At 38.7% G+C, this 25,847-nt stretch overlaps 1 protein-coding gene across 1 annotated transcript in view; it reads left to right on the top strand.

The window, feature by feature from the left end:
• The window catches only part of CPS1 (carbamoyl-phosphate synthase 1), a 116,478-nt gene that overhangs the window by 72,447 nt on the left and 18,184 nt on the right, over positions 1-25,847 (top strand). The window contains exons 22-30 of the mRNA XM_046644516.1: positions 4,543-4,684; positions 6,018-6,083; positions 6,545-6,608; positions 8,324-8,505; positions 15,029-15,223; positions 15,641-15,708; positions 17,138-17,213; positions 21,598-21,675; positions 24,130-24,237. Coding sequence (XP_046500472.1) covers positions 4,543-4,684; positions 6,018-6,083; positions 6,545-6,608; positions 8,324-8,505; positions 15,029-15,223; positions 15,641-15,708; positions 17,138-17,213; positions 21,598-21,675; positions 24,130-24,237 — 979 coding nt within the window. The remainder of the gene's footprint in view (positions 1-4,542; positions 4,685-6,017; positions 6,084-6,544; positions 6,609-8,323; positions 8,506-15,028; positions 15,224-15,640; positions 15,709-17,137; positions 17,214-21,597; positions 21,676-24,129; positions 24,238-25,847) is intronic.

Here is a 25,847-nt window from a genome sequence, read left to right as displayed (position 1 = left end):
TTGTGAGCTTAAACCATGTACCCTGCGGGTCTAACTCGATGCGTCTGTTTCAGATCTCTCTCCTGGTATGATGTGAACCGGCACCTAGGGAGAAATAGTTTTCACCCCCGTTCTGAAATTCTTTCACTCATGATTCATTGTTTTGTGTTACTGTTGCTCTTCTCAGGCATCCCCTTTAAATAATGAAAAACTCTCTGGGGTGGGGATGCTATGGGGAGCAGGAACGACTGAATTAGTCTTAGTGACAGATAACTATTTTTTGCCACCAGAGCTGAGCACAAAATTAATTCACTTTTTTTTTTTTATACACAAGGCAAAATCTGTCAATCAGCCTTCCTTTTCTGTTCTTTTAAAAATTTTTTTATTGGTAAGAGTCCAATTTTATTTGGTGGGTGGGGGAGCAAGACTGTGTGTATTTGCTGGAGAGGTCTTTATGTGCTCTCTTGGACTCTTTTGGTGGAAGAGAATAAGAGGAACTAGCATATTTCAGCAATAGAAAAGACTGCATTGCTAAATGTGGACAAAACAAATGCAAATTTATTGCATTCCTAATAGAAACGTGATAAATCTAAATGGCTTCTTTTTTCATTTGTTTAATACCGTTATCTGTGATTTTCATTTAAAGCAATATAGCAACCTTTGAAGAACTGACTGATACTTGATATAAGAAGAAATAAAAAGAAATCATTCAAGGCAAAAAAAAAAAAAAAGAAAAAGAAAAAACGTGACCAAAAGAGCTAAAGATAAATACATTGCTTCTGGTTGTCTTTGGGCTTGAAGGACTTGTGGTTGTGCTGGTGCACAGTCATAACTATAGGTGTGATGGTTCTTTTCAAGGTGTGTTGCTTAAGTGTGTCCAGACCTCTGTGGTTCAGGGTTAGGGTTTTAGTCATTAAAGTCAGTGTGGTTGTTGATATAATAACATAGATAGCTTTTGCCTCAGATAGTTTTTGTGATAATAAGGGAATGTCTTATTGAAGATCTATTTATTCTTTGCTTGTCTTTTCTTTTACTGCTATCCAACAATGATGGGAAATGTTCTAGGAAGTAGCTAGAAAAATCTATGGGTAAGAATTGGCTCAATGTTACACGTACAGTATTTCTCCACCTAACAAGCTTCATACCTATGTTTTCAATAAAATTACATATCATGGAGAAAACGTGTAGCCTTTCCCCACACATGTATACATTAACATGCTTTGAGATCTTCCGTGAGACTCACGAAGATATTTATTCAAAAAGAACATCATCCAAAGTTCTAATTTAGAAGGATAGCGTGTTTGTAAGCACTTCCACTTTGAGGCTGAATACACACTTGCACATTAAGAAAGGAGCAATTGGTTTAGGAACATAGTCTTGGCAAGGAAAGTGGAAATATACATTTCTAGAATAAATAGCAGTAACAGCCAAAAAATCCCTCCTCTGCTTTTTTCTCAAAAAATTGTTTTGCAAAACTGAAGGTAACCATAAATTTGGGTGTTTCGAAGGCCCTCCGAAGCTTGGCAGTCACCTATTGGTAAACCTTTCCAGACCTCCCCAGCAGGATCTGGGAGGGCTTCCTCTGAGCCACAGCCTCCTGTTGCGTACATTTCTCTCATAGCACCTCTCACAGTGCAGACACCTCTATGGCTATTTGTTTGCTTCCTAATATACTCTGACCTGAAGTATATTAGTAATTAGTAATATAGTATAGTATAATTAGTAAATGTAGAGATTTGATTTGATTTCTCCATCATTAAAATAGGTAGCACAGAGTCTGATGCACAGCACATATTCGCTAAGTGTTAAAACACTAATGAAAGAATGACATTGAGTATCGTACCACCTTCACCACCTACAATTTCCTGCTAACTTTTTACAACTGCATATCCTCAGTATGTTTCCTATACGTGCCATGCCCACTGCTGCCCTCAAATTATTGCAAAGGAAGTTGCCCTTGCCTACAGTACATCCTTCAAGTCCTTCATCCATATAAAGCTGAACTTTCTTTATGGCTCTGTTCTCATCTCTCTACTGTCATCGTATGTCTCAGCTACAACCACTCACATTATTATCTCTTTTCTCTGACCTCACATTGCACCACATAGCTTATCTCTCCATAAAATGTTTTGAATCACTATCATTCCATTGTCTCAAGTATTGTTTTGTATCTTCTTAAGCAGCACCATCTAGTAGAAATTTCTGTGAGGATAAAATATTCTATAATCATCACCATCTAATACACTAGCCACTAGCCATCCGTGGCTATTGAGCACTTGAAATGTGGTTAGTGTGACTGTAGAGCTAAAATTTTAATTTTAAAAAATGTTAATTAATTAACATTCAAATTTAAATAGTCATATGTGGCTAGTGGCTACCATAGTGGACAGCATGGTTCTAGAGCATGTAGCACGGTGCTTGGCATGTATAGCAAATGACTAATTGTATTTAATAATCAATTGCGTTCAAAAATTTGACAGGAAAATGTGTTGCTCTGGGAGAATGCTTGTCAAATTCTTCAGAAGATTAAAAATTCAAAATGGGAAAAAGAGAAGAAATTAAGTTCATTGGGAGAAATAAGTTGATTTGAGAGACAGAAGGGAATTTAGGTGCAATAGAAAAAGTGAATTGGCGAGGAAGAGCTATTGCTATAAATCTTCGAAATAGTACCGATACCAAAAAGCTAGAGAAACAGATTAAACACACCAGCTTGATTCACTCTTCTCTAGACTCAGACTATGAATTAATTAAATAAAGCAGATTAAAGAATAGAATGAACAAAAATGCAATAGATTTAATTCAACTATAGTCTATTAACAGAATTTCAATGAAAAGGCTTTAGTTATCATTAGGTTTTCTGAAAACACACTGTTATATTTTAATTTCGTTGTCTTCCCTATAAAACTGTTATAATTGAATTTCATTGTATTGGCTATTAAAATAGCTTGACTTGAAGTAGCTGGCCCACAGATATTTGATTAAGATGTTTTTACAGTAGTACTTTATTCTTCTGTACCTTGACCCTTTGCAAATTATTTTTGTGTGCATTTTGAATTCTAGTTACAAGCTGATTTCAATAACACCTTTGTCCTTTCTATAAAATAAAAAAGCTACAGAGTTACAGTTTCCTTCATTCATTTAGTAAATATCTATTGAATGCCGCCTGTGGGCCAGACAGTGCGCTAGGCTTTGGCAGTGGTTTGATAAATGAGCCAACTGCAGTCTTTGCTCTTGTGGAACTTGAATCTAGCAGAAAGAAAAGTCTGGTTGGTGAGTAAAAGCTAAGAAACATTAAGAATATTGGTGATGATGACATAGGGTTCCAGCTATGCCCCTGGCTCCATGCAAGACTCAGCTAAGAGTACAGGAAGATCAGTGTGGGTAGGGCAGACTAAGAAGGCTTTGATGACATTTGACTTCCACTGACGTTGAAGGGTAGCTGTGAGTTGGAGAGCAGTTGGTAGGTAAAAGGAATGTCAAAGACATTACAGGTGAGAGAAACAACGTGAATACAGTCTAGACTATGGAAATGAGCATGGGGAAAGCGAGGAGACAGATCTGGCCAGAGTGGAAAATAATCACAAATCCACAAAACTATCTGCTTAATGTAGACAGATATGTGATATTAGTGAGTAGAGACAGTTTATCGAGAGGATACCCAGTCTGATGTGGTGCTGGGAAGCCCAGGTGAAGATGATTCTTAAAGCTCATCTACATAAAGACCTGGAGCACAAGGCCAGGCATTGGAGAAGGGGCTATGGATTTGGGAATGATCAACTAGTTAGGCTACTTGAGCCAATGATGGTGGCTAAATTTAGAGAGGGGAGAAGGTAGCCAGGCAAATGCAGGTAACAGGGAATAGAGCCTTGGGGAAAAAATAGTAAATGGTTGTCGTGAGTAATAAAGTAGGGTGAGAAGCAACTTGCTAGAAGCCAGAGGAAGATATCTTTCTAAAGAATAGAACATCAAAAGTGTTATATGCTGACAGGTTGAGGAAATGAACATTGAGAACGGGTTCTTGGATTTAGTAACAGGGATGTCCCTGATTATTTTCAAAAGAGCAAATTCATGAGGACAGTAGATGCAGAAGCCATTTTTCAGGAAATAAGGGAAGAGGGTGCATAGGATGTGAAAGTAGGAAACCACAGGTTTGAGAAGGCCAGCGTTGCAAATAGTAGACTTCATACAGGCTAGAAGATTTAGTAGGTTATTTGTGCTTTTTAAAAAGATACGCGATCTATGGGGCTGGCCTGGTGGTGCAGCAGTTAAGTTCACACGCTCTGCTTTGGCACCCAGGATTTGCCGGTTTGGATCCCAGGTGTGGACGGACATACATACTGCTTGTCAAGCCATGCTGTGGCAGGTGTCCCACACATAAAATAGAGGAAGATCGGCACAGATATTAGCTCAGGGCTAATCTTCCTCAAGAAAAAAAAAAAGAAAGGAGATCTAAACATGTTGCAGGTGGAAAATAAGGAACCTTTGGTGTTATTGAAATTGAATAATTCACTTCTTTTTATTGCGTTTGGTCCAAACTTAAAGCTCTTTTTCATTAAATCCTAGTGAGTCCATTACAGAAGAAACCCTGAAAAAGGCAAAGGAAATTGGATTCTCAGACAAGCAGATTTCAAAATGCCTCGGGCTGACTGAGGCCCAGACAAGGGAGCTGAGGTTAAAGAAAAACATCCACCCTTGGGTTAAACAGGTAAAGGAGTTTCCCTTTCTTCCCAGGATTCCTTGAGTGAAATGTAGGCACCAACTCATAGAACCATTGCCAATAAAAGGAGAGGTGGGACTCCAAAGTGACTCCACTTGTCTAATTAATGCCCGTGATGTCACCAATTTAATTCAGCACAGGATTGATTTGTGCTTAAAAGGGAAAGGATGAAAGGGCACTGGGTTGTAAAGGTAAGAGGGACTACATGATTTTCTCGGCCTAAATGAAAAAAAAAATCAAAATGACCTCTCCTCTCCTTTTTGACCTGTGTGCAAATATATCTGTAGTAAGAGAAGTCCTTAGTGTAACAGAAGAACTTAAAATACCATCGCATGGTGGCTGACCCTCTTGAAAAGAGTAGTTATCTCTTTTAGCACTAACTTTTTACAGGGTAATACTTTATTTTAAGTGCCCTATCATTATGGTTCATTTAGTATTCATTGTGATAGGGTTGGGCACAATGAGCTCATCTAGTATTCACGACAATCACACAAGAACTTTCCTAGGTGTACCATTGTGATTTTTTTTTTTTTTTTTGGCCTTTAGTAGAAGAGATATCTTGGCTTGAAGTACCACCAGCTGGTTTTTGTCCTTTAAAATCATTGACTTTTCCCTGTGTGCTCAGGGGCACATGCATACTCTTAGGTCTCAGGCTTGATGTTGAATATTTTCTATTCAGCAATTATTATCTTTCTTCCTTTGCACCTGCCTTACACTTGCTTGCCCTGTCGGCCCCAAATTCTTGCTCACTAAGCTGAGCTCCTGGCCCTTGAGAGCTGAATTGATTTACTTTTTCCAAATATGTTCAGTGAGATCTCATCCCCTTCCTCTCTTCCCCAAGCTTTATGGTATTCCTGTCATCCCATTGCCCAGTGCCATAGGGAACTGAAACCTGTGCGTTAATTTGCAAACCAAAGACATCCTTATATATAGGTCATTTTGCTCGGGTTTTAGATTTTATATGCAGCTGCTTTAGATAGCTGTCTGGGTAAGTTTTTCTGGTAACCAGTTGACTATCTGACTACTGGTCATGTTCGTGACAGGTACTATTGTAGTGATCCAGCGATACTCTGGGGTGTGTATTGTCATTTATTGCTCAAGTGATAACTAGATTGTATCATTGTTTTATCCCCCCTCTTATTTTCAGAATTGGAAACCAATTGGATTGTACTTACGTTTTTATTGTCTTTATAGTGGACAGTAATAGGCATTGTTAAAAGAATACGAATGCAGCACACACAAAAAAAACTACAGTCATTCTTGAAAATAATTATAACAAAGGGAGTAAAATCCCTATTTCTTTATTTGTTTTCTCTTGCAGATTGATACACTGGCTGCAGAATACCCATCAGTCACAAACTACCTCTATGTTACCTACAATGGTCAGGTAGGAACTGCCAAACTGCTGAATGCAGAAAGCTCTACATTTAGGAAATGATCCACCTGGAGGGATACATGTTTTTTGTGTCTTTGGTTATCTAGTAATCTTGGTAATAAAAATGACATCCTGTGGGTCAGATGTGATGATGTATTTCTGTACTCAGTTCTCTAAGAATTGCTTTAAGATGATGAAATTAAAGTGAAAAGGTGATAAGGTCAATAGTTACATGATCACACAATTATGCTGTATTCTCATGACTATTTAACTAAAAAATATTGAACTTGTATTTTTATGAATAAGTAGAGGTTACATAACATTTATACTTGTAGATTCCCAGAGACTAAGAGAGGATGCATGTCAACGAGAGAAAGAATGAGAAAGACACACTCAAAATCAGGACACATAGTTTAATTAGAGGGAAGAATAACATACTAATTTCCACATCTTCTGTCCTTCCCTCCCCGCAGGAGCATGATATCAATTTTGATGACCACGGAATGATGGTGCTTGGCTGCGGTCCATATCACATTGGTAAAGTGATAACATATTTACATAGGACTTTTCCTACATGTTAATTCCATTATTTCAAGAACTATGTAAAGTAGATGCTGTTATAATAAATATTTTGCAAATTAGGAACCTGAGGTTCAGAGAGATGAAGGCCAAACTTATACAGCTGTTAGGTGGTAGAAGTGGTACTCAAATGCGGGTCTCAACTACAGATTCCATCTCCTTTCATTTCATCATGTCACCCCTTTATCATTTGTATCTTCATGAACTAAACTGAGCCTCTCACTGGGGTTGGGCAATGAATTACACTTTGACTTTTTCTCTTCTAGCATAGCTGTTCACAAAGATCTGTATTGGCTCAAGAACATTATACATCAGCCAGAAATTACATTTTTGAATACAGTCTCTGACCTAACATATGACTTCTGTTCATATCGAATGCAAGGAGCTTTTCTCATTGGTGCATGGGCAGGACATTATGATTTAATTAAAATATTCTCACCAGAAATTGGTACATTTCCCCCTGGCCACTTAAAATTAGATATTTAATAGTGAATTAAGATCTATTACAGTTACAAAGTGTATATTTAAATAGACAATGATATTTTTCAACAGGTGTTTTTAACATTTAGTCTCTGCAAGGTATTCTAATATGGAAATGATGAAATATATGATTTAAATGTATATAGTCTTACTCTGTTACTTTAAGCATAGTTTATTTTAGTTTTTTACAATTAACCGAGTGTTTCAGGATATGCTAGTTTACCAGTCTTTGGTCAGATTTTGAAGTAAGCCAAAAGTGTTTATACCTTTCCCGCCTGAGTTATCTTATGGCTAATTGGTCTGAAGACCTTCATTAGGTCTTACCCTTCTCTAGAATTTTCTTCCTTCTTCTTCAAGTTTTATTTCATTTATGTAACAATCTTCATTACTTTAGGGCCCAGGGAAGACTAACCAGCCTAGCTGACAATCAAGTGCGTACTTAATTGGTAATGAGAATTAGCATGCTGCTATATTTGGATAACTTCTGACAAGAATTTTTAGGAGACAATGTCAATGCAAAGAATTAGTACAAATCTCAGAACTTTCAGTTCTATGACATCCCAGTAGAGGCGATATTTTGAGGCATTTAGGCCATTATTATACTTCAAATTGCTTCCTAGAAGGTCACTCACTCTGCATGGGGTGGCCTTGCCAAGCTTAAAAGGAAATGCTTGAAAAGGACCAGACTTTTCAATCAATCAAGACATGTCAGAGCTGCAAGGCACCTCAGGATGGATCACTGGGTTTAGCCTTCAGACAGCAGGATGAGTGGAAGGGCTGAAACCAGAACTCAAGTATTCTGGTGACTGCCTTAACTACTTTCACGTACTGAGGTCCATGTGTTCGCTTTGAGTTTCTTTTCAGTAAGTGAGGGTTATCTTTTTTTTTGAATCATTGCAGTGATCTCCCATTAACTTTTAGGTTGTGAAGGCTTCACATGTGGAGATTACCTATTGCAGAACGTAGCATATAACAAGCCGACATGTTCTTGTTGTTTAATTAGTCTCTGTTTTTCCTACTCTTAATGTAGTGTGCATAATAGATCTAAAATTTATATTTTGGAGTTTTAAAAATTGAGCTGAAAGCACGTTAGCTTCCTTAGCTTGGATTGACTGGCGATCTATTTCTGCTTTTCTTTGTGATGTAACTCCATGCTTCTCTTACCCCTTTCCCCAATCTCTCTGTCTCTGCAGGCAGCAGTGTGGAATTTGATTGGTGTGCTGTCTCCAGTATCCGCACACTGCGTCAACTTGGCAAGAAGACGGTGGTGGTGAATTGCAACCCTGAGACTGTGAGCACAGACTTCGATGAGTGTGACAAACTGTACTTTGAAGAGTTGTCTTTGGAGAGAATCCTAGACATCTACCATCAGGAGGTAAAAAAAGGGAAAGAAAAAGGAAAGAAAAAAGGAAGAAAAATATATACCATGCACACTTTACATAGGTGTATTCATGTATGTAGATTTATATTGTAGTTCCCTTTTGAAGAATGAGCTGCCAGTGTCTTCCATTGTCTAATTTTGTAGTGAAACTCTAAAAAATTTACCCTAACCTTAGATTCTTGAAGCCCTAGGACAGAGTGATTATTTTCCATATAAAATTCACTTTTCTCTCTAAGCTTTCCAGCTAGACTGAAAACTCTTCTTGGTAACATGTACCAGACTTATCAACTAGTAGAAGACAACCCCAATAAATATTTTGCAGAATGATTTAATTGGTCATCTAGACATACAAGGAGTAGCCTCTCCAGTTCATGTGCTGTTGCGGTTCAATGATGAGTGGTTCCCAGAGGAGAGAAGTCAGTTGTTCATAAAGGACTGGTTAATCCTTTGTGCTATCAGATGAAGCCATCAGTCTTCAATTTAACATGGATGAGTCCATTCTGAATGATTTGGTACCTTTATAGCCTTCTCTCACCCCTGCTCTTCTACCTCCGCTCCACTGTTATCGAGTATGTGTTCACTGTGGCCATATCATCAGAGGTTACTTAAGTCTGTAGAACAAGTTAAATTATCTTACAATTAAAGAAATAACTACTGGAAAACTCCAGCGTAATGTACAGTAGTTGTGCCTTTTGATGTCATTACAGCTAATTCCTTAGCACGGAGAATCATCGCGATGTGTAAAGTATGGTCACTTAGAAAAAAAGATACTGAATTAGAGCCTCCATACTTAAATTCTAGTTTTAACTTGGGAACTCATTGACTTGTGCTAATTGCTTAAGTTCTCTGTGCTTCTTTTTTTATGTTAATGAATCATGTGATTGTAAACGTGTGCTCCATGTAGGTACTGTGAAGGTACGTGAGACTCGTGGTTGAAATCACGTTTTAAAGTATAAAGAACAGTGCTGGAACGACGTGATGATGTTGTTATTGTAAAGAAGAATAGACAAGTTTAGGATAGATGTATCATTGTAGTTGTCTATTTTGGCCTGGCCTACCGATATTTTAATATAATGACATTAAACCACTAGGTAGAATATACACAATTTTTAGTTCTCTCTCTGACATTTTTTTAATGATTCCTTAATATTCGTTTCAGATATGTAGGTTAGCATCAAAACAAGTGCATTCTACAAATGTTACTTGAGTACCTTTTAAATACCATCTTCAGCAGGATAGAGAGCTATAAAACCAGGTCTCTACCTTCAAGACATTAAAATAAAACTGGGACTTCAGATATAAATATGTGAAAAATTGCATAATTGATTAAAAAATATTAACAGTCTTTACAAGCAATAGCAGCAGGCATTTACACACAATTAACTAGTTCCACATGAAATACTTTAAGGAAAGATTAAAAACTTCTATGACTGCCTTTGGATGAATTACACATAGATATTAATGAGTCCTTTTATTATAACTGAATTCAGGATGGTAGAGGGAAATAAACCGGCTTCTTTGAAGCTAAGTGGCATTTAAAGTATAGTGCTACTGTATATTTTAAATGTTATGTTGGAGAATGTAAGAAAAATCTTCCACTGCTGTGTCACCCAGGAAATGTTCCATATCATGCACACATGTCATACATACATGCACACGTGTATGTGTCTCTTTTGTGAGGTTGTTATCACGTGTCTGTGTGTGTCTCTTTTGTGAGGTTGTTATCACATTTGTGTGTGTGTCTCCTTTGTGAGGTTGTTATCGTGTATGTGTGTGTCTTTTGTGTGAGCTTGCTATCGTGTGTGTGTCTCTTGTGTGAGGTTATCATGTGTGTGTGTGTCTCTTCTGTGAGGTTGTTATCACACGTATGTGTGTCTCTTTTGTGAGGTTGCTATGTGTCTCCTCACAGCAGGCGCCCAGGCTCCCCCATCTCTCATGACGGGTGCGCCTTGACCTTCAGGAGACTACCCTAACTGAGCTTGGTTACCCAAGTGGTGCTGAAGGCACTGAGGCACTCAGCCGTAAGTTGTAGAAAATTGGAAACATGTCTAAACTAATTCAAAAGCACACATTTGAGTCGCTTAACAGGGCAATCATCTTTCCCACCGATACGTAGCTACATGGGATGATAGAAAGTATGATGGGTTTCCTGGTCCGGGTCTCTTGGTCTAGTCCAGGACCAAGGCTGTTTCCATGGCATCATGGAAGCACCTCTGAGGAACATATTCAGGGGAAGTCAGAAAAATAAAATGCCCTGTGAGGAAAGCAGACTGCTTTGGAAGATCTTGATCAGAGGTTGAATGAGAGGGGAAGGTAGGAGTGCTGAAATCTCCTCCCGACTTGTTCTTATTTCTTTAATAGAAATGTTATAGTAATGTATTCCTTTGGCTGCAGACATTTTTTAATACTTTATGAAGATCGACCCTTTAAACTTAATCACAATTTACTTTTTTGTGATTGTGTTCATGGGTTCTGCTCCTGGAGAAGAGATTTGCATATTTATTTATTTATTTACTTATTTTTGATGTGTGAGTGTGGGGCAGGGTCAAGAAAGTGAGACATTGGTGTCTGCCATCTTCAAGGCTTTGATAGATGATATTTCGCTAGTTCACAGTTTTGCTTAGGACACTGCTTGTAAGAGAAAAGATGTTCTCAAATTAGTTTGAGGTATGTGAGTTGAAAATTATCACATTGTGTATAGAAGTTGCAACCTTGTGCTTCTCTTTTATTAGATCTCTTATTAGATCTATTTCTGGGGATGAGTTACCCAATAATCTTTATAGGCTACAACAATGAATAAGAATCACACAGATCCATTCTTAACTTTACGTTTCTCCTTTCTTCTTTTGGAGACTCATGGTTTGAAAAGTTATGTAAACAAACTACATTTGTTTTCTTCTACATCCAAGCCACATTTAGGACCTGTTTCTCGATTCTTTTTGTATTTATTCATTAAGAAACAGATTGAGTCTAAAAATACCAGACCACGTGTCCGACACCTTTGATGTCCCTGTCTGGTTTGAGTCCTGCTTAAATAATTTTTCTTGCTTTGCAATAAATATTTAATTGGATAATATCCCATAAAAGTATACTCTGATGAATTATTTAAGTATTCTATTTTTAAAACCTAGTATTTTGCGTATATATAAACAATGGTACCTCCACAACACACCTTGAGTGAAATGAGTGAAGGAGTGACAGACATTAATTAGTGAAGGGTAAAAAACAACTGGTAATTCTTGACTCTAAACTAGAATTGGGGCTCATCCCTAGCATTTGGTTTAACGTTAATTAAAAATAATCCTGCGCTGGCCCAGTAGTGTAGTGGTTAAGTTCACGTGCTCCGCTTTGGCACCCAGGGTTCGCAGGTTCAGATCCCAGGCGTGGACCTAGCACTGCTTGTCAAGCCACACTGAGAGCATCCCACATAAAATAGAGGAAGATGGGCACAGATGTTAGCTCAGCAACAATCTTCCTCAAGCTAAAAGAGGAGGATTGGCCATAGATGTTAGCTCAGGGCCAATCTTCCTCACACACACAAAAAGAATAAAATAATAATCCTAAGGTTCTGCCTAAAGTGTAAAATATGTTTTACTAAAATGTGAACTACTAAAATGTAAAACACGGTGATTATCACTGACAGATATATAAACAGCAGAGTTTTGTAAAATGGAGAGAAAACATAAAATTCCAAAAGTCAGGGTCATTTTTTAATGAAGTTAGGTGCCATCCCACATGGTAGAACTAGAAGGACCTGCAACTGGAATATACAACTATGTACTGGGGGGCTTTGGGGAGAAGAAGAAAAAAAAAAAAGATTGGCAACAGATGTTAGCTCAGGGCCAATCTTTAAAACAAAACAAAACAGGAAGCTAAGCTGGGTAAAAAGGATACAAACTAGTCTAGGTAAGATGAGTGGAACTTTGGGAGCCTAATGGAATTATTCTAGGCCTAATGATTTTAGAAATCTGTGAAACAATATCTGAATTTTAGAATACTGTATTTCAGTAAATTACTTGAAACTATTGAGGAGTAAGTGATTCTGATAATGATGATAATTTTCCTGTGTGGGATCTTGGGTTCCCTTCCCTAATTCCCTACAAGTTCTGGGCTTGGTGTTGGGGCCCATTTAAGATAGAATTCCTCCACAACACTGTCCCTTGTCAACTTCATCCTACGAATATGTTCTCTTTTGTTGGATTCCTTTGCTATATGGGCAAAACCTGCACTACAGTGTCACACCATTTCTCTAAAACATTCATGTGAGTGGGATTTATCTTCCCAATGATGATCTTTATTTCCGGAGGTCAACAACGAGGATAGGGTTTTGCAGTGAAAGTTTTTCTATTTACTGCTTTTCAGAAAGAGTGCTTTAGAAACAGCTCTTCTCATATTCTCTAACATTAACCACCTTTGAAACCAGCCAGAAAAATAATTAGCTTAAGATTCAAAGATTTAGTATATTAGTTAAGCTCTGCTGCTTTACAGAATGTAGAACCGGGTGTAAGTACTGGCTCTGTACTTATGAGATAGGAAATACGGGCACATCGTCTTACCTTCACAGAGCCTCAGTTTCTTTAGCTGTAAAATGGGGAGAGTAATAACTGCCTCAGAGTATGCTATGAAGGTCAAAACAGATTGTCTAGGGTACATAGTAACAGCCTTAATAAATAATAACAATTTATGTTATTATTGAGTTGAAAGTTGTTAATTTCTTGAAGAATAGAAACCAATTTCATAGAGCTATTTTAAAAAGTATTGGTCTATTTGTTATTAAGACTTTTTGTTCAGCTTTAAGCTCCTATTTAGTCCAACTGACTTCAAATTTTGCTCATACGTTGCTACTTCTCCCTTAATTTTAGAAGTTATTTTGAAGTCTTCTTTCATATGAGACTTTTTGTATACACTTAATTGAGGAATTAGTTTTTAAGCCTCTAAAATATTAACACTGCTAATAAACTAAAAATAATAAGCAAATAAAATATTATTATAGCAAAGAGAATTATTCTTCTTAAAGGTTTGGCAAAAATGTGTATTGAATACAAAAAATGATGATAAAAGTAGCTTAAGTCCACTTATAAATATGCAGAACTGTGGATTATTCTCTCCAATACTGTTTACAATTCATTTAAGCTCTCGAGGCAGGGTGTTTGCTTAGGCAGTAATATCATTTCTCTCAGCAGAGAGAAATTAGCTTCGTCCCTTTTAAGAGTAGTAGTTCAGAATGATTTTGAATAATGATAAAATACATTGGACACATATCTATTACTTCAACAATTCTAATATTTGTTAGTAGGTCATTAAGGCAAATATAAATTATGCCAAGATCAATGGCCTATCAGATATTATATTTTCTGAGATTAGTAATAATGTCTTATTTATACACTTATGATGTATAAGACCTTAAGTGTTTATTATCTTATTTAATTTACAGAGTGGCCTTGTGAAATAGGTGGGTATTATTATCCTAACTTTACAGACAAGAGGACTGAACCTCAGGGAGAGTTTCATGAGGGACACAACATGAAAAGGGACTTCTAATTTCACATCCAATTCTCCACAATCCCGCACTGGCTTGCCCTCACGCTGTCACCAGTCTCAAGAAAAGTTGAGATTTAGTCATCTCCCAAATAGATGAAGGTTAGAGATCCAGAGACTGCTTGAAGGCAAATAGTAGGAAAAGGGAACTAAAATCAGTTACTGGGTACTGTAGACAGGTGCCCAGGAAGCAGTAAAGGAGCGAAGAGGTCAAAATGGGAGGGAGGATTTAGGCTGGACTTTAGTTCAGGTGTGTGAGACTTTAGCGAAGGGAGAGGACAAGCAGAGGAAGAAAACAGCAGCAGGGGAAGGCTGCCTGGTGCAGAAAGTCTGCTAGTGGGAATGCACCTTGTTGGGGACAGTAAGTAGAAGTCTTCTTAGGGCTGAGAGGAGGGATGGGAGATCAGACTAGAAAGTCTTTAGTGCCCTGATGGTAATGAGTTTACACTTTATCCTTGCTGCAACAGGAATCTTTGGAGAACTCTGAGGATAGGAGTAACTTTGTGAAGTGATCTTGTAGGATGATTTATCTGAAAGTGACAGGCGGGAGTGCGGGGGAACAGAAGAGTTGAGTGTTAGAAGGAGAGACCTGCATCCATTTAGGAAATTACAACAGTAGCCCAAGAATGAATTGATTATAGTGGAGAGTACATGATGAAAACATTCATTGTCTTGATTTCCTTTTTCTAATTGCCACAAATGTGAATGTCACACCTTTATGTAGTGTGTGGAAGTCTTACATGGTAATCATGTGTAGTTGCGTGGAATCTTACATAGTTTAGCATGCAAGTGCCTGGAAAGTCAGGACTAAGACCGTTTATCGCTTTGTGGTATAACTTGATATTACCCATTGATGGGAGAAATGATAACATCAAGGTCATGTTAAGCATTTTCAGTAATGAAATGAAGACAGTATTAACATAGTTGTTCATTCATGATGAGGTTACTCCATGGCTGACATTGTGGACGTCTTTTCCAGGCATGTGGTGGCTGCATCATATCAGTCGGGGGACAGATTCCCAACAACTTGGCAGTTCCTTTGTACAAGAATGGTGTCAAGATCATGGGCACCAGCCCTCTGCAGATCGACAGGGCTGAGGATCGCTCCATCTTCTCAGCCGTCTTGGATGAACTGAAGGTGGCTCAGGCACCATGGAAAGCTGTTAACAGTTTGGTAAGGAGAGAAACACCTGTCTGTTTTTAATGTTCTCATTTGAAGAGTTGTAACTCAAATGTTAGCTACTACGGATGTTAACTACAGGGCAGATAGCATGCACTATGCTCCGTGAATTTACTTTAAGTTGCTATATTTCCATGATTGCAGTTGAATGCTCATTATAAATTGATAGGAGTATTCTCATTAAGATTCAGACAATGAAAGGAAATTCAATCTATTTTTGAACTAGATTTGATATTTAGAATTAGAAGCTAGACATTTTATGTATTTCAATGTCCAATTTACATTTTAATGGTGTCTTTTGAGAGAAAGAATAAAAAGAGTTGGGTTACTACTTGTTATAATGATCCATTCTGCATTTTTATTGAATCTCTTAAACGATTTATACGTTTTTCTGTCATTTCCATTAATTAGAATGAGGCATTGGAGTTTGCGAAGTCTGTGGGCTACCCCTGCTTGTTGAGACCTTCCTATGTTTTGAGGTAATATGCTGTTTTCCAAAATAATGATTTAAAAATCAGGAGAGAGAGAACTGCATTTTGTAATAGCACTCAGCTTTGATGTGTAGTAATTTGTAAATCCATCAAGATCCCCAAACCAGCATGGCCAGATTGAGAACCTGTGCACGGCCCCTCAGCTTCATGCTCTCCCTTCAGGCTGTGGCAATATGAAGGGACTGCAGTCCTACGTACTAGAAGCATGGCTTAGGGCATCTCCTTGCCAAAATGAGGCAGGATAGTTTTACATTAGAGAAGAGGGTAATTGAAAAAACCAAAATGCAAAAATAAAACAAAACGAACTTGGGGTATCTTTCTCCAGAATCTGTTTTCTAATTACCCAGAAATGATAGCTTATCTTTGACTGCTCTTCAGCTCCTTGTGATGGTGCCTCTGGTTGGAATTTTTGAGATTTTGAGCTCACCTTTTTTAAGAGATGAATTGTAGTGGTAAGGGACACGGACGGTGAGGATTTTCTTTTATTATTAAGCTTTGAAACTAAGTTCTATCATCAAAGGAGAAGTTGTGAATTATCGCTTACTCTCCTCAGATGTTGCCACATGTAAGGTACTACTTCACTGCACGGGAGATAACAAGACAAACACAATTTGCTGTGCACAATTTGAAAGTGTAAATGGGATTTGAGATGGAATCCTTTAAAATAATGAAAAATTTCAAATGAGGTGGAAAACTTTCCTTTTTATTTGAATGACATTTTGTGTAAACCACCGTCTAAGGATACTCCATACTTCTTTGGGGTATTAATGTGAGTTAATTTAACCAACACACAGACATTTGAAGGATGATTGCAGAAAGCAGCATTGACTACTGCTCTTCTTTTCTCATCTGTGCAATCTACATCTTCGTTCCAGTTTCCTACGCTGTGAATTATCAACGTAATTGCCTTAGCCTTTCTGTCTGAAACAGATGAAGAAATTGAAAGCTCTTTACTCAGAAATTTGTAATAGAGTAGAAAAGGGAGAGAAAATACTACTTTTTAAAAGGAAGTGGAAAGTAACATTTTTCTTATTTCTTCCCCTGAGCTTATTGCTTTGTCTTTCCTCCCCTCCCATTTCACTTTGAAAATATCAAAATTCAGAGTAAATTGATTTCAGATAGCATTCTTTCTCAAACATTTAGGAATACGTCTCAGGCAGATACTGTACATTATGTTTGCACACGTTACTAAAAAGATGGATTTTTTGTAACCTTGGGTAGCTTTTTGCTGTGTTTGATTGTTCTGTAGATTAAATGGAATAAAGTCTCAACGCAGAAAAAGGCATCTTCTTACTTAGCCTGGACTAGAACTAGAGGTTGCCTGGAACTGTTCTGAGAAGCAATCAAGTCTAACATGCTTTGCTTCTGAAGTTGTAAAAGAAACTGATCTGTTTCTTTTTTCTCCCGCTTTTCCCAGTGGATCTGCCATGAATGTGGTATTCTCTGAGGATGAGATGAAGAAATTCCTAGAGGAAGCCACTAGAGTCTCTCAGGTAGCTTCCAGTTTCCTCCTGGCGACTTTTACCTCTTCTGTTAATTGCTACGTTATTTCATATGTTGTTTTTCCTTCCACACGGTGTTGTTGGGATGTTTTCCCTTTTTTCTTCTACCTGTTAGTCTCCTAAATATGGGATTGAGAAAACACAAATACATTTAATTATATTTAGATCCTTAGGGTTAGTGGAAGAAAAGGAAGACAAGTGCACATTTGAGATTGATAGGATTTTAGAGCCCAGGAGCAAGTCTGGATGAGCATCCTTGTCTGTTTATGATTTCGATGCTGGGCGAGTTATCCCTGGGATTTCCCGCCACAAGGGCTGCCCAGCCGTGCTCTTCGTGAACCAGGGAAGGCTTTCCTGATTTTTAATTCTCACACCTGGAGAGACTGCCTCAATCAAGCCTTAACTTTAATAGTAAATCTCCTCTCTCACCTATTGATTTTTTTTCATTTTGGCACATCCATTTATCAGTTAAAAATGTTTATAATTTTGTGGCGACTCAACCATCTTTCTCTACTGCCCCCAGCTTTTACTTTCTCCTTTGGCATTACCTCAGTGTGATCCATTTAAGATTTACCCACTGGAATTATTGATCTGCAGACCTTGTATTGTAGAGGATGAAAGTAATGTTTTCCTTTTAAAAGCTTTCAAAAGTTAGTTAGGGTTAAAAAAAAAAAGAGAGAGAGAGAGAAAGCACAACTCACAGAGAAGAGTTTGATGTTAGGCAAGTGGAATTTGGAGGGAGCTGAAGAGTGAAATCAGAGGCATTTCAAATAGGAATAAGAACATGGATTGTTCCTGCACACATGAAGCTGGACCTCCCTTCTGTGTGGTAGTTGCTCCCCAAAGAAATTTGGTCAGCGGAGTGAGTGGATAAGGATAAAAGGTGAGAAGAGACAAAGAGTGTAGAAAAAGAAAACCAAGTGGATTTCGAATTCACTTTTATGTGGAGGTCAGATGGCTGAGGAGGGAAATCTCCAATGGGCTAGTTTTCATCGCTGTGCTCTAGAGGGAGATACAGACTGTCCTCTTTGTCTTATTCCCTGCGGGAGCTCCTGCCATGCTCCCGTTTTGAGAAACTAGCAGCTAAGACCCAGCTGGTCGCATGTGAGTGATGAGGCAGGTGTCCTCTCTTTTCCGCCTGGAACACTGGATCTCGTAGGGCCTCTACTTGGTGGAATATTTGTAAACATATTTTTTCTGCTAGCATGTTGATAGAACCGATAGAGGACCAACGTTTCCTAGCAGAGAGGTTCTGATTGAGTATTTTCTGGTTTAAGTCTCCCCATCAAACTACAGCAGAATCTGGGACACTCAGTTCAGTGAACCTAGAAGAAAACCAGCCCCATCGTTTGTGTATTCATTCATATTTAGCACCTGCTGTATAATGGCTTTGGTCTCAGTGTCAGGAGTTACACTCATAAAGAGATGGATACAGACTCTGCTCTCACAGAGGACTCTCTTTGCCAGGGACATCAGACATCAAATAATTGCAATTAAATATGGATGATGAGCATCACAATGGAGAAAATACAGGATGCTGAGGGAGAGTAGACTAGTATTGGCGTCCAGTCTCTGAAGAAGGGACTTTGAAATTGATTTAAAATAGCTCATTCAGAGTTAATTGGATCAAAGTTTCACATCGTGTGTGTGAGTAGAAGAAAGACCAGCATGTGTAAGGCCTCAAGGTGAGAGAGAGCATGGAGTTTCTAGAAACTGTTAAAGCATCCACTGTATGCTAGGACACCAGACGTGGTGGGGAGTGTTGATTACAATGATGATGGAGAAGTAGATAGAGCAGACAGGGAGCAGATAGAGAGGACCTTGTCCATCATTATAATGAGTTTGGATTTTAGTCATATTTTTATTTTAAAAAGATCACTCTGCTGTAGTAGAGAGAAGGAATTCTGGGGCAAGACTAAATTCATGGATAGAGGTTAAGGGGCTGTTGCTGTACCTCACGGTAGAGGTGACAATGCCCTGGGTCAGAGTAATGATCGCAAAGATGGAGAGAAGTGCACGCATTCTAGAAATGTTGAGGATTTGCACTGAAGGGAATAGTGTGAATGGATGGAGGTGGAGAGTGAAAGAGGATAAAAAGTGACTCCAGAGTTTCTACCTTGATGGATGGTGGTACCATTTATTGAAATAAACAACACTGGAGAAGGAGAAATTTTAGAGGGGGAACTAATATATTTAATTTTTGACCTTTTGGATATGAGGTACCTGTGAGGAGTACAAGCAGAGCTGCTTTGAAGGCAGAGGGTTAGACAGATTTGGAATTGAGGATCAAGATCAGAGTTAGAGATAGAGCTGTAAGTATTGATTTGGAAATATATAGCATATCATTTTAATTGAAGCTTTGAGAATGGAAGCAGTCACTGAGGAGAGAGTATAGAGGAAAAGGAACAGTGATGACAGAAAGGAGAGGAATATCGGCCTTTAAGGGCTGAGGAGAGAAGAAAGAACTGTGAAGAGTCTGAGAAAGCATAGGAACCAAAGGAAGAAAGTGTTTTAAGAAGGCCAACAATATATAATGCTGCTGAAAGATTGAAATTTTTAAAGAAATTTCCTTCCTTAACATAGTATGGACTATTTCACACATTTTTTCAATTAGCCGGGATGGTGGACACTGTTTTTCCACACTCAGATCCCTTTACCTGTGGGAGCACCCCTCCCCCAACTCCTGCGATAGCAGATACCTCCCAGCAGCACTTCTCTGGAGAACTATTCTCAGTCAAATGGGAGCCTCGTCAATCAGGAGGCAAGGGCCCTCAACTCACCACCACCCTCAAAACCCTAGTCAAACTTTTGCCTCAAGATGCAACTTATTCTGTACTGCAATTCATGCTCCAGAGCTCCCTATTGGGTAAGGCTGAATCCAGTCTCCACTGAGACCACAGGCTAACTAGATTTTTCCTGCTACCTCATCCTGCTTTTCCAGCTCCCTCAGTAAATCACTCAGGCTGGACTAGAGAAGCTGACCAAGACAGCTGATAAGCTTGATCTTTTTTGAAGTTATACCACTATCATTATAATACAGTATAGAAAAAAAATCCCAACCCCGTGTTGGTAGTTCTTAACACAGCTCTGCCAGGCCTGCCACAGTAATAGCCAATATTTAAGAAAGAGGGAATGGAGTTGGAAAGAAACCTTTTTTTTTTTTTGACTAACAAGCAGTTGTTTGCCCAATAGGCTTTTGAAGAGAAGGAAGTGTGGAAGTTTGCCTTGTGTAATAATAAATTTTAAGAAGAGAGAAGCTTACTTATAGCATAAAACAATGGTTATTTAAAATTTTCTGCAAAATCCAATTCTATTTACAGTGTCCTGTTAAAGAAGATGAGATATACTAAGTTTGACACATGCAGAAGATGATGAACTCCATGATAGTGGCCAAAAGGGGTCACTTTTTCAGAGGAAAAAGATGTCCAGAGAAGGCTTCAGGGAGGAGGCAGCATTTGGGTTAGGCCTTGAAGGATGAGTTGAGATTTGAAAGATGAACCTGAGTTGAGGAAGTGGAGTGAGTATGGGGACAGAGGCATGCGGACAGGTGAAGGCAGGGTCCAGTAAGACAACAGCAGGTGGTACGGGTTGCTGGTGCCCAGGACATGGAGAAGAAGAGACACCTACACCCCAGAGCTCTTCGTTCAAGCTCTTCATTTAGTCTGGAGAGCACAAGTAGTAGTCAGGTTGTGGAGGGCAATCATAACGCTGTCATGAAGGAACTGAGTGTGGGAAGCCCCTCAAGTATGATCAGCGGTCTGAAACAGCTGAGAAAGGAAGAGTGTTTTAAGACTAATAAAGAAAAACATTTGATTTTGCAGTTGCAAACATCATCCTCCATGTGGTTTAAGTCATGCCAATTCTAGGGAGAGGATTTGTCTTTGGCCTAATAACACTGAAATGGAATGCTACTCTCCTTCTAAGTTCTTTCACCATTCTCATATGGAGAACTGACTTAGGAAACCGCATTGCTTGGCAAAGATACATGTAGGAAGAGAGAAAGGACTGGAACTAATAATACATATTTATAGTTAGAGAGAGATTCATGATTCTGGAAACAGAGAAGGAACCCACATTCCACCCCCTCCTTAAACCCCTCTTTACTCTAACTCATCCAGAAGTCTCTATGTGAAATTTCTAAACTCACGTTCAATTTGCTGAGGACTAAAAATTGGATAAAGACCTTTTGCCTCACTTTAAGCAGAGAATGGCCTTGTTCTTACAAAACGAATTGGCTAACAAGTTCGTATAGTATGTTTAACATTAAGTTTTTTGCAAGTATTGCCCTGGTATTTACCTAAGGTACATGATTTCCTTGATACTATACACACAATTTCAGCTAAAGTTTCTGACTGTCTGTTTTCCTTGGTGACAGGAACACCCAGTGGTGCTGACAAAGTTTATCGAGGGGGCCCGGGAAGTAGAAATGGATGCCGTTGGCAAAGATGGAAGAGTAAGTATTTTATCCCTGTCTCCCCATCTCCCCCTTCCCAGCAAAAAGTTTTTTTCTTGGCAATTTTGAAAGATAACACAGATTAGGGTTCATGATCTCCACAAAACAGGTTTCTAATAATAGTGGACCAGCTGCTCAAAGAAATTCTCAAATTCACTGACAATTCAGTTGATGTGCCATGGGTGTCATATTTCTTGTGTTTCATACTGTTAGAATTTCTCTTTGATGATATTCACAATTAATTATCATCCTGTACTCATCATTCTCTTTGAATAGATTTTCTCTCTCATTTTCTTTTGTCCGTCGTCTTCCTTTTATGTTTCAAGGAATATTATAAAAACATCTAATACTTTTCTTTCTGAAGTTCCTAATTGAATCCCTAGTTTTTCTTCTCTCTTGATTTCCCACCCTTCCGTTTTTCATTGGGTTAATAAAGGAAAAACTAAACAGAGTAGGGTGGATAAGGATAATAAGATAAAATTGGCTTGCCATATCACATCTTGTATTGCGAATACAATGATTGCCTCCAACTTCAGGGAGAAATAAAAATGTGAAGAACGCTTTCCTTTAGTTTGCTGGTTGTGCTGATAAGGTGTATGCATTTATCCTGAAATACAGGAAGTTATATTTTCGTGAGTCCAGAGCATTTTGTTTACTTTAAGGGAAAGTAAAAAGTTGGCCCTCATCTACTTTCCAGATACTTCAAACATTACTGAAGATGTTAAATCTTCTTTTTTTCTTTTTCTGCCTTCCAGATTAACAGTTTAAAGTAGAGTTGTTTAAAAAAATATGTTTATATGTAGTAACGATGACTTCTTACCACAGAATCATATGATCTTGAATTGAAACATACTTAGAAATAGTTTCAAGCCTTCACTCCCCACAGATGAGAATTTGTTTCACAGCATCCCTGGAACCTGGTCATCTGTTTTCTGTTTAACTCTTTTGGTGATACAGAGCACAAAAAGTTGTAAGATTATATATATTTTTGATTTTGGAGGTGTTTTTTTTTTTTTTGGACATCTCATATATTCCTCCTCTTGAACTAAGGTGTGCTTCGCTAGAATTCTCAGCCTTGACCTCCTGGCCTCCAGGGTTGCAGAGCATAAGTTTAATCTTCCTCCCTTTTCAACACTTTAAGTATTTGAGACTGACGCATAAGATAAGAAGAATGTGATCATACTAACGTGGCAGTGGAAAACGTAAGACTGGCCTAGAGACATCCACATCTTTTCCCGTTGTGTGCTGGGAGAGTCATGCTGGTCTGTTGGCCTGAGCAGGCTCCAGGTTTCCAGGAGGTGCTCTGGCCTAAGCTTCTCTCAGACGTTGACCGTCACCTTTTGGAAATGCTCCACGTTATTCACATGATATTTTAACAGTCACACTCAAAAATGGACATAGCACTTCAGATATATTACAGTTTTTTCAGGGGTCAGTGGGACTATTTCCTCCTCATTTCTGGACACTATAAAAAGACTTGAGTGCTTTCTATGCACTAAATATTATGCCAGACACTGTATATATGTTCTCGTTTATCCTTACAAACATTCTGTGAGACAGATAGCATTGTTATTCCCATCTTATCAGAAACCAAGGCTAAGCAGATAAAGTACCTTGCCGAGGTCACAGAGCTCATAAGTGACAGCAGGAGGACTAAGACTCAAATGTCATTCTGCTTTAAGTTCCCTATAAATCTGATAAGCATATCTTCTCTGGAATTTATTTAAGTCTTTTACAGTCACTCAGTTATTCTGCACCACTCTCAACCTTCTCATTGCCCGATGACACACATATTATAACATTCAGGTTATGGTGATTGAGACCGGAAACTTTGGATCTTACAGATAAGGTTCAAGTCCCAACTTGGCCACATAGTGGTCACATGTACTTGGGTTATTTATTCTTATATTTTTTCTTACCCTAGTTTCCTTACCTCTAAAAGAGGACAAGAATATTTTCCTCTTCTCTCAAATTTCAGTTTAAAGATCTCTTGATCTTTAGATCTCAAGTCTTCTTTCTGGTCCACCTAAGTTATGACATCTTCCTAGCTAGATATTCACCTCTCACATGTTCTTTTCTTTCCCAGTATCTAAAATTTAACCTGGATGAAAAAGATAAAGATACCCCCAGTGCCTCCCAAATGCTTTAGTTTCCTATCTGTTCTTAAAAGTTGATATAAGTTGGTTTTCTTGTCCTCTTTTCCTATGATTTCTGCCATTTTGATGGATGGAAGAGGGAGGTGGGTTCTCAGCCACTCTTGCTGCCCCTAGTGGCAGCCTGTCCCTGCACAGGAGGCGTAATAAGTCTATGCACACAGTCCTTTCTGCCTGTCATCAGGGACTTTGCAAAGGAACTGGTTAAGGCTTGAGGCATGTGTTAGAATCAAAGGGGTGGGCGAGGCAGTAGCTGTGAAGTAGGTGCCTGATAATCTTTCTAAAATCTTCTTTTGGCCAGGTTATCTCCCATGCCATCTCTGAACATGTGGAAGACGCAGGTGTCCACTCGGGAGATGCTACTCTGATACTGCCCACACAAACCATCAGCCAAGGAGCCATTGAAAAGGTCATCATTTATAAATAAAAGTGGAAGAGGAAAAAGCAAAGTTGAAAATATTTGTTTTAATGAGGTAGCAATGTGGGACATACTCCAGGTCAATTGGATTGTGAGGGACACTTCCTTGCCCTGAGTTGACTGGGTATTTTAAATGCGTTCTCCTTCACTGCTCTTTAGGCCTCGTTAGGTTGGATACTGGTGCAGTGGTTCTCTAGCTTCAGTGTGCATCAGAACCACCTAGGGTGCTTGTTAAAACACAGATTCTGGACTCCTTCCCCGTTTCTGATTTTGTACTTCTCACTGGGGCCCCAGAATTTGCATTTTTAGCAAGTCTCCAGGTGATGCTGTTGCTACTGGTCTGGGGACCACATTTGGAGAACTATGCCTGCAGATGATTCTAATGTTTGAGAGCCACTTACAGGTGAGCATCATATAAAGCAATGTCTTTGAGTTAGAAGAAGGTGTACAGCAGTCATCCAAGAACTTTCTGGAACCGATGGTTTCACTGTCCACCCCTAACCTCCTCTCACCCCATCACTTTCTCATATGTATCTTTTGACTCCTCTTCTAGAACTATGGCTTTAAAGAGCTTCCCAACTGTGCTGACTGTGCCTCCATACTCACTATGCACTGCTAGGTGAATTCTTAGTGACTCTCATCTTAGATAACTGTTATATTCCTTTAGTCTTCAGGTATATTAGGTCTGGCTTGGCTTTTTTAGTGAGACTTTCCAATAATCCTGCCACCAGAATCTGGGCAGGCCTGTCTGGCTGGCTGTACATTTGGCTGGATTTTGCAAGTCTTCCCTTGTTCTAGAATGTGATGGTAGTGGGATGTTTTGTAATACCAGCAGCATAAAAGAACAACATCCCCAGATTTCAAATGTGCTTCAGTTTCTCATGTCAGGCTAAATGACCTGAAGAACTGAGATTTTTCCAAATCTCTCAGAACTCAAGGTGTCGTGGACTCTACTTCCTTTTATAACCAATTAAGTTGCTGGACCACTCTCATAAGGGTAGTGAATGAGGAGATCTTGTTTCTTATAGTCAGTGCCCTCTCTCCGCATAGGTGCCTCTGGCTCCCGTTATAGGATACAGGAATGCCTGTGTGTGACAAGCAGAGCCTCCTGGCAAGGAAATACTATTTCCTTCTGACTATAATATCCAGCCTTGTAGAGTCCAGGGCAACAGAAAAGCAGCATAAAAGAAATCTCTGTGGTCTCTTTGCAATACCACGTAATTTCAGGGCCCGCACCTCTCAGCAGGTAGGTTATTAGATTGATAGAGAGTTTGGACGGCGGTTTGTGATGCTGAGGCAGCTAGTTTGAAAGGATTCCACTTGGCCGTCAAAGTAAAACCACAGTATATAATTGCCGGTGGATAGGGGCATGCAGCAGGGAGGTGATCCTGTAAAATTATTGGTTCTTTTCCCTACTATCCTGTGTGAATATTTAGTACATATTATTTTATTAATAGAAGCCTGATAGTGGCTTCTATTATTATTATTAATGGAGCTGTAGTTCTTTGTAAAGAGAAATTAAAGAAATCTAAATTTAGGGCATTGTACCTTTTTTTTTTTTTAACTAAGGTGTGCTGTTTAGCATTATGTCATTGTCCTTT

The sequence above is a fragment of the Equus quagga genome, chromosome 17, assembly GCF_021613505.1.
Source record: "Equus quagga isolate Etosha38 chromosome 17, UCLA_HA_Equagga_1.0, whole genome shotgun sequence".
NCBI lineage: Eukaryota > Metazoa > Chordata > Mammalia > Perissodactyla > Equidae > Equus > Equus quagga.
The sequence above is the reverse complement of the archived record's forward strand: the minus strand, read 5'-3'. Positions and strand labels throughout refer to the sequence as shown.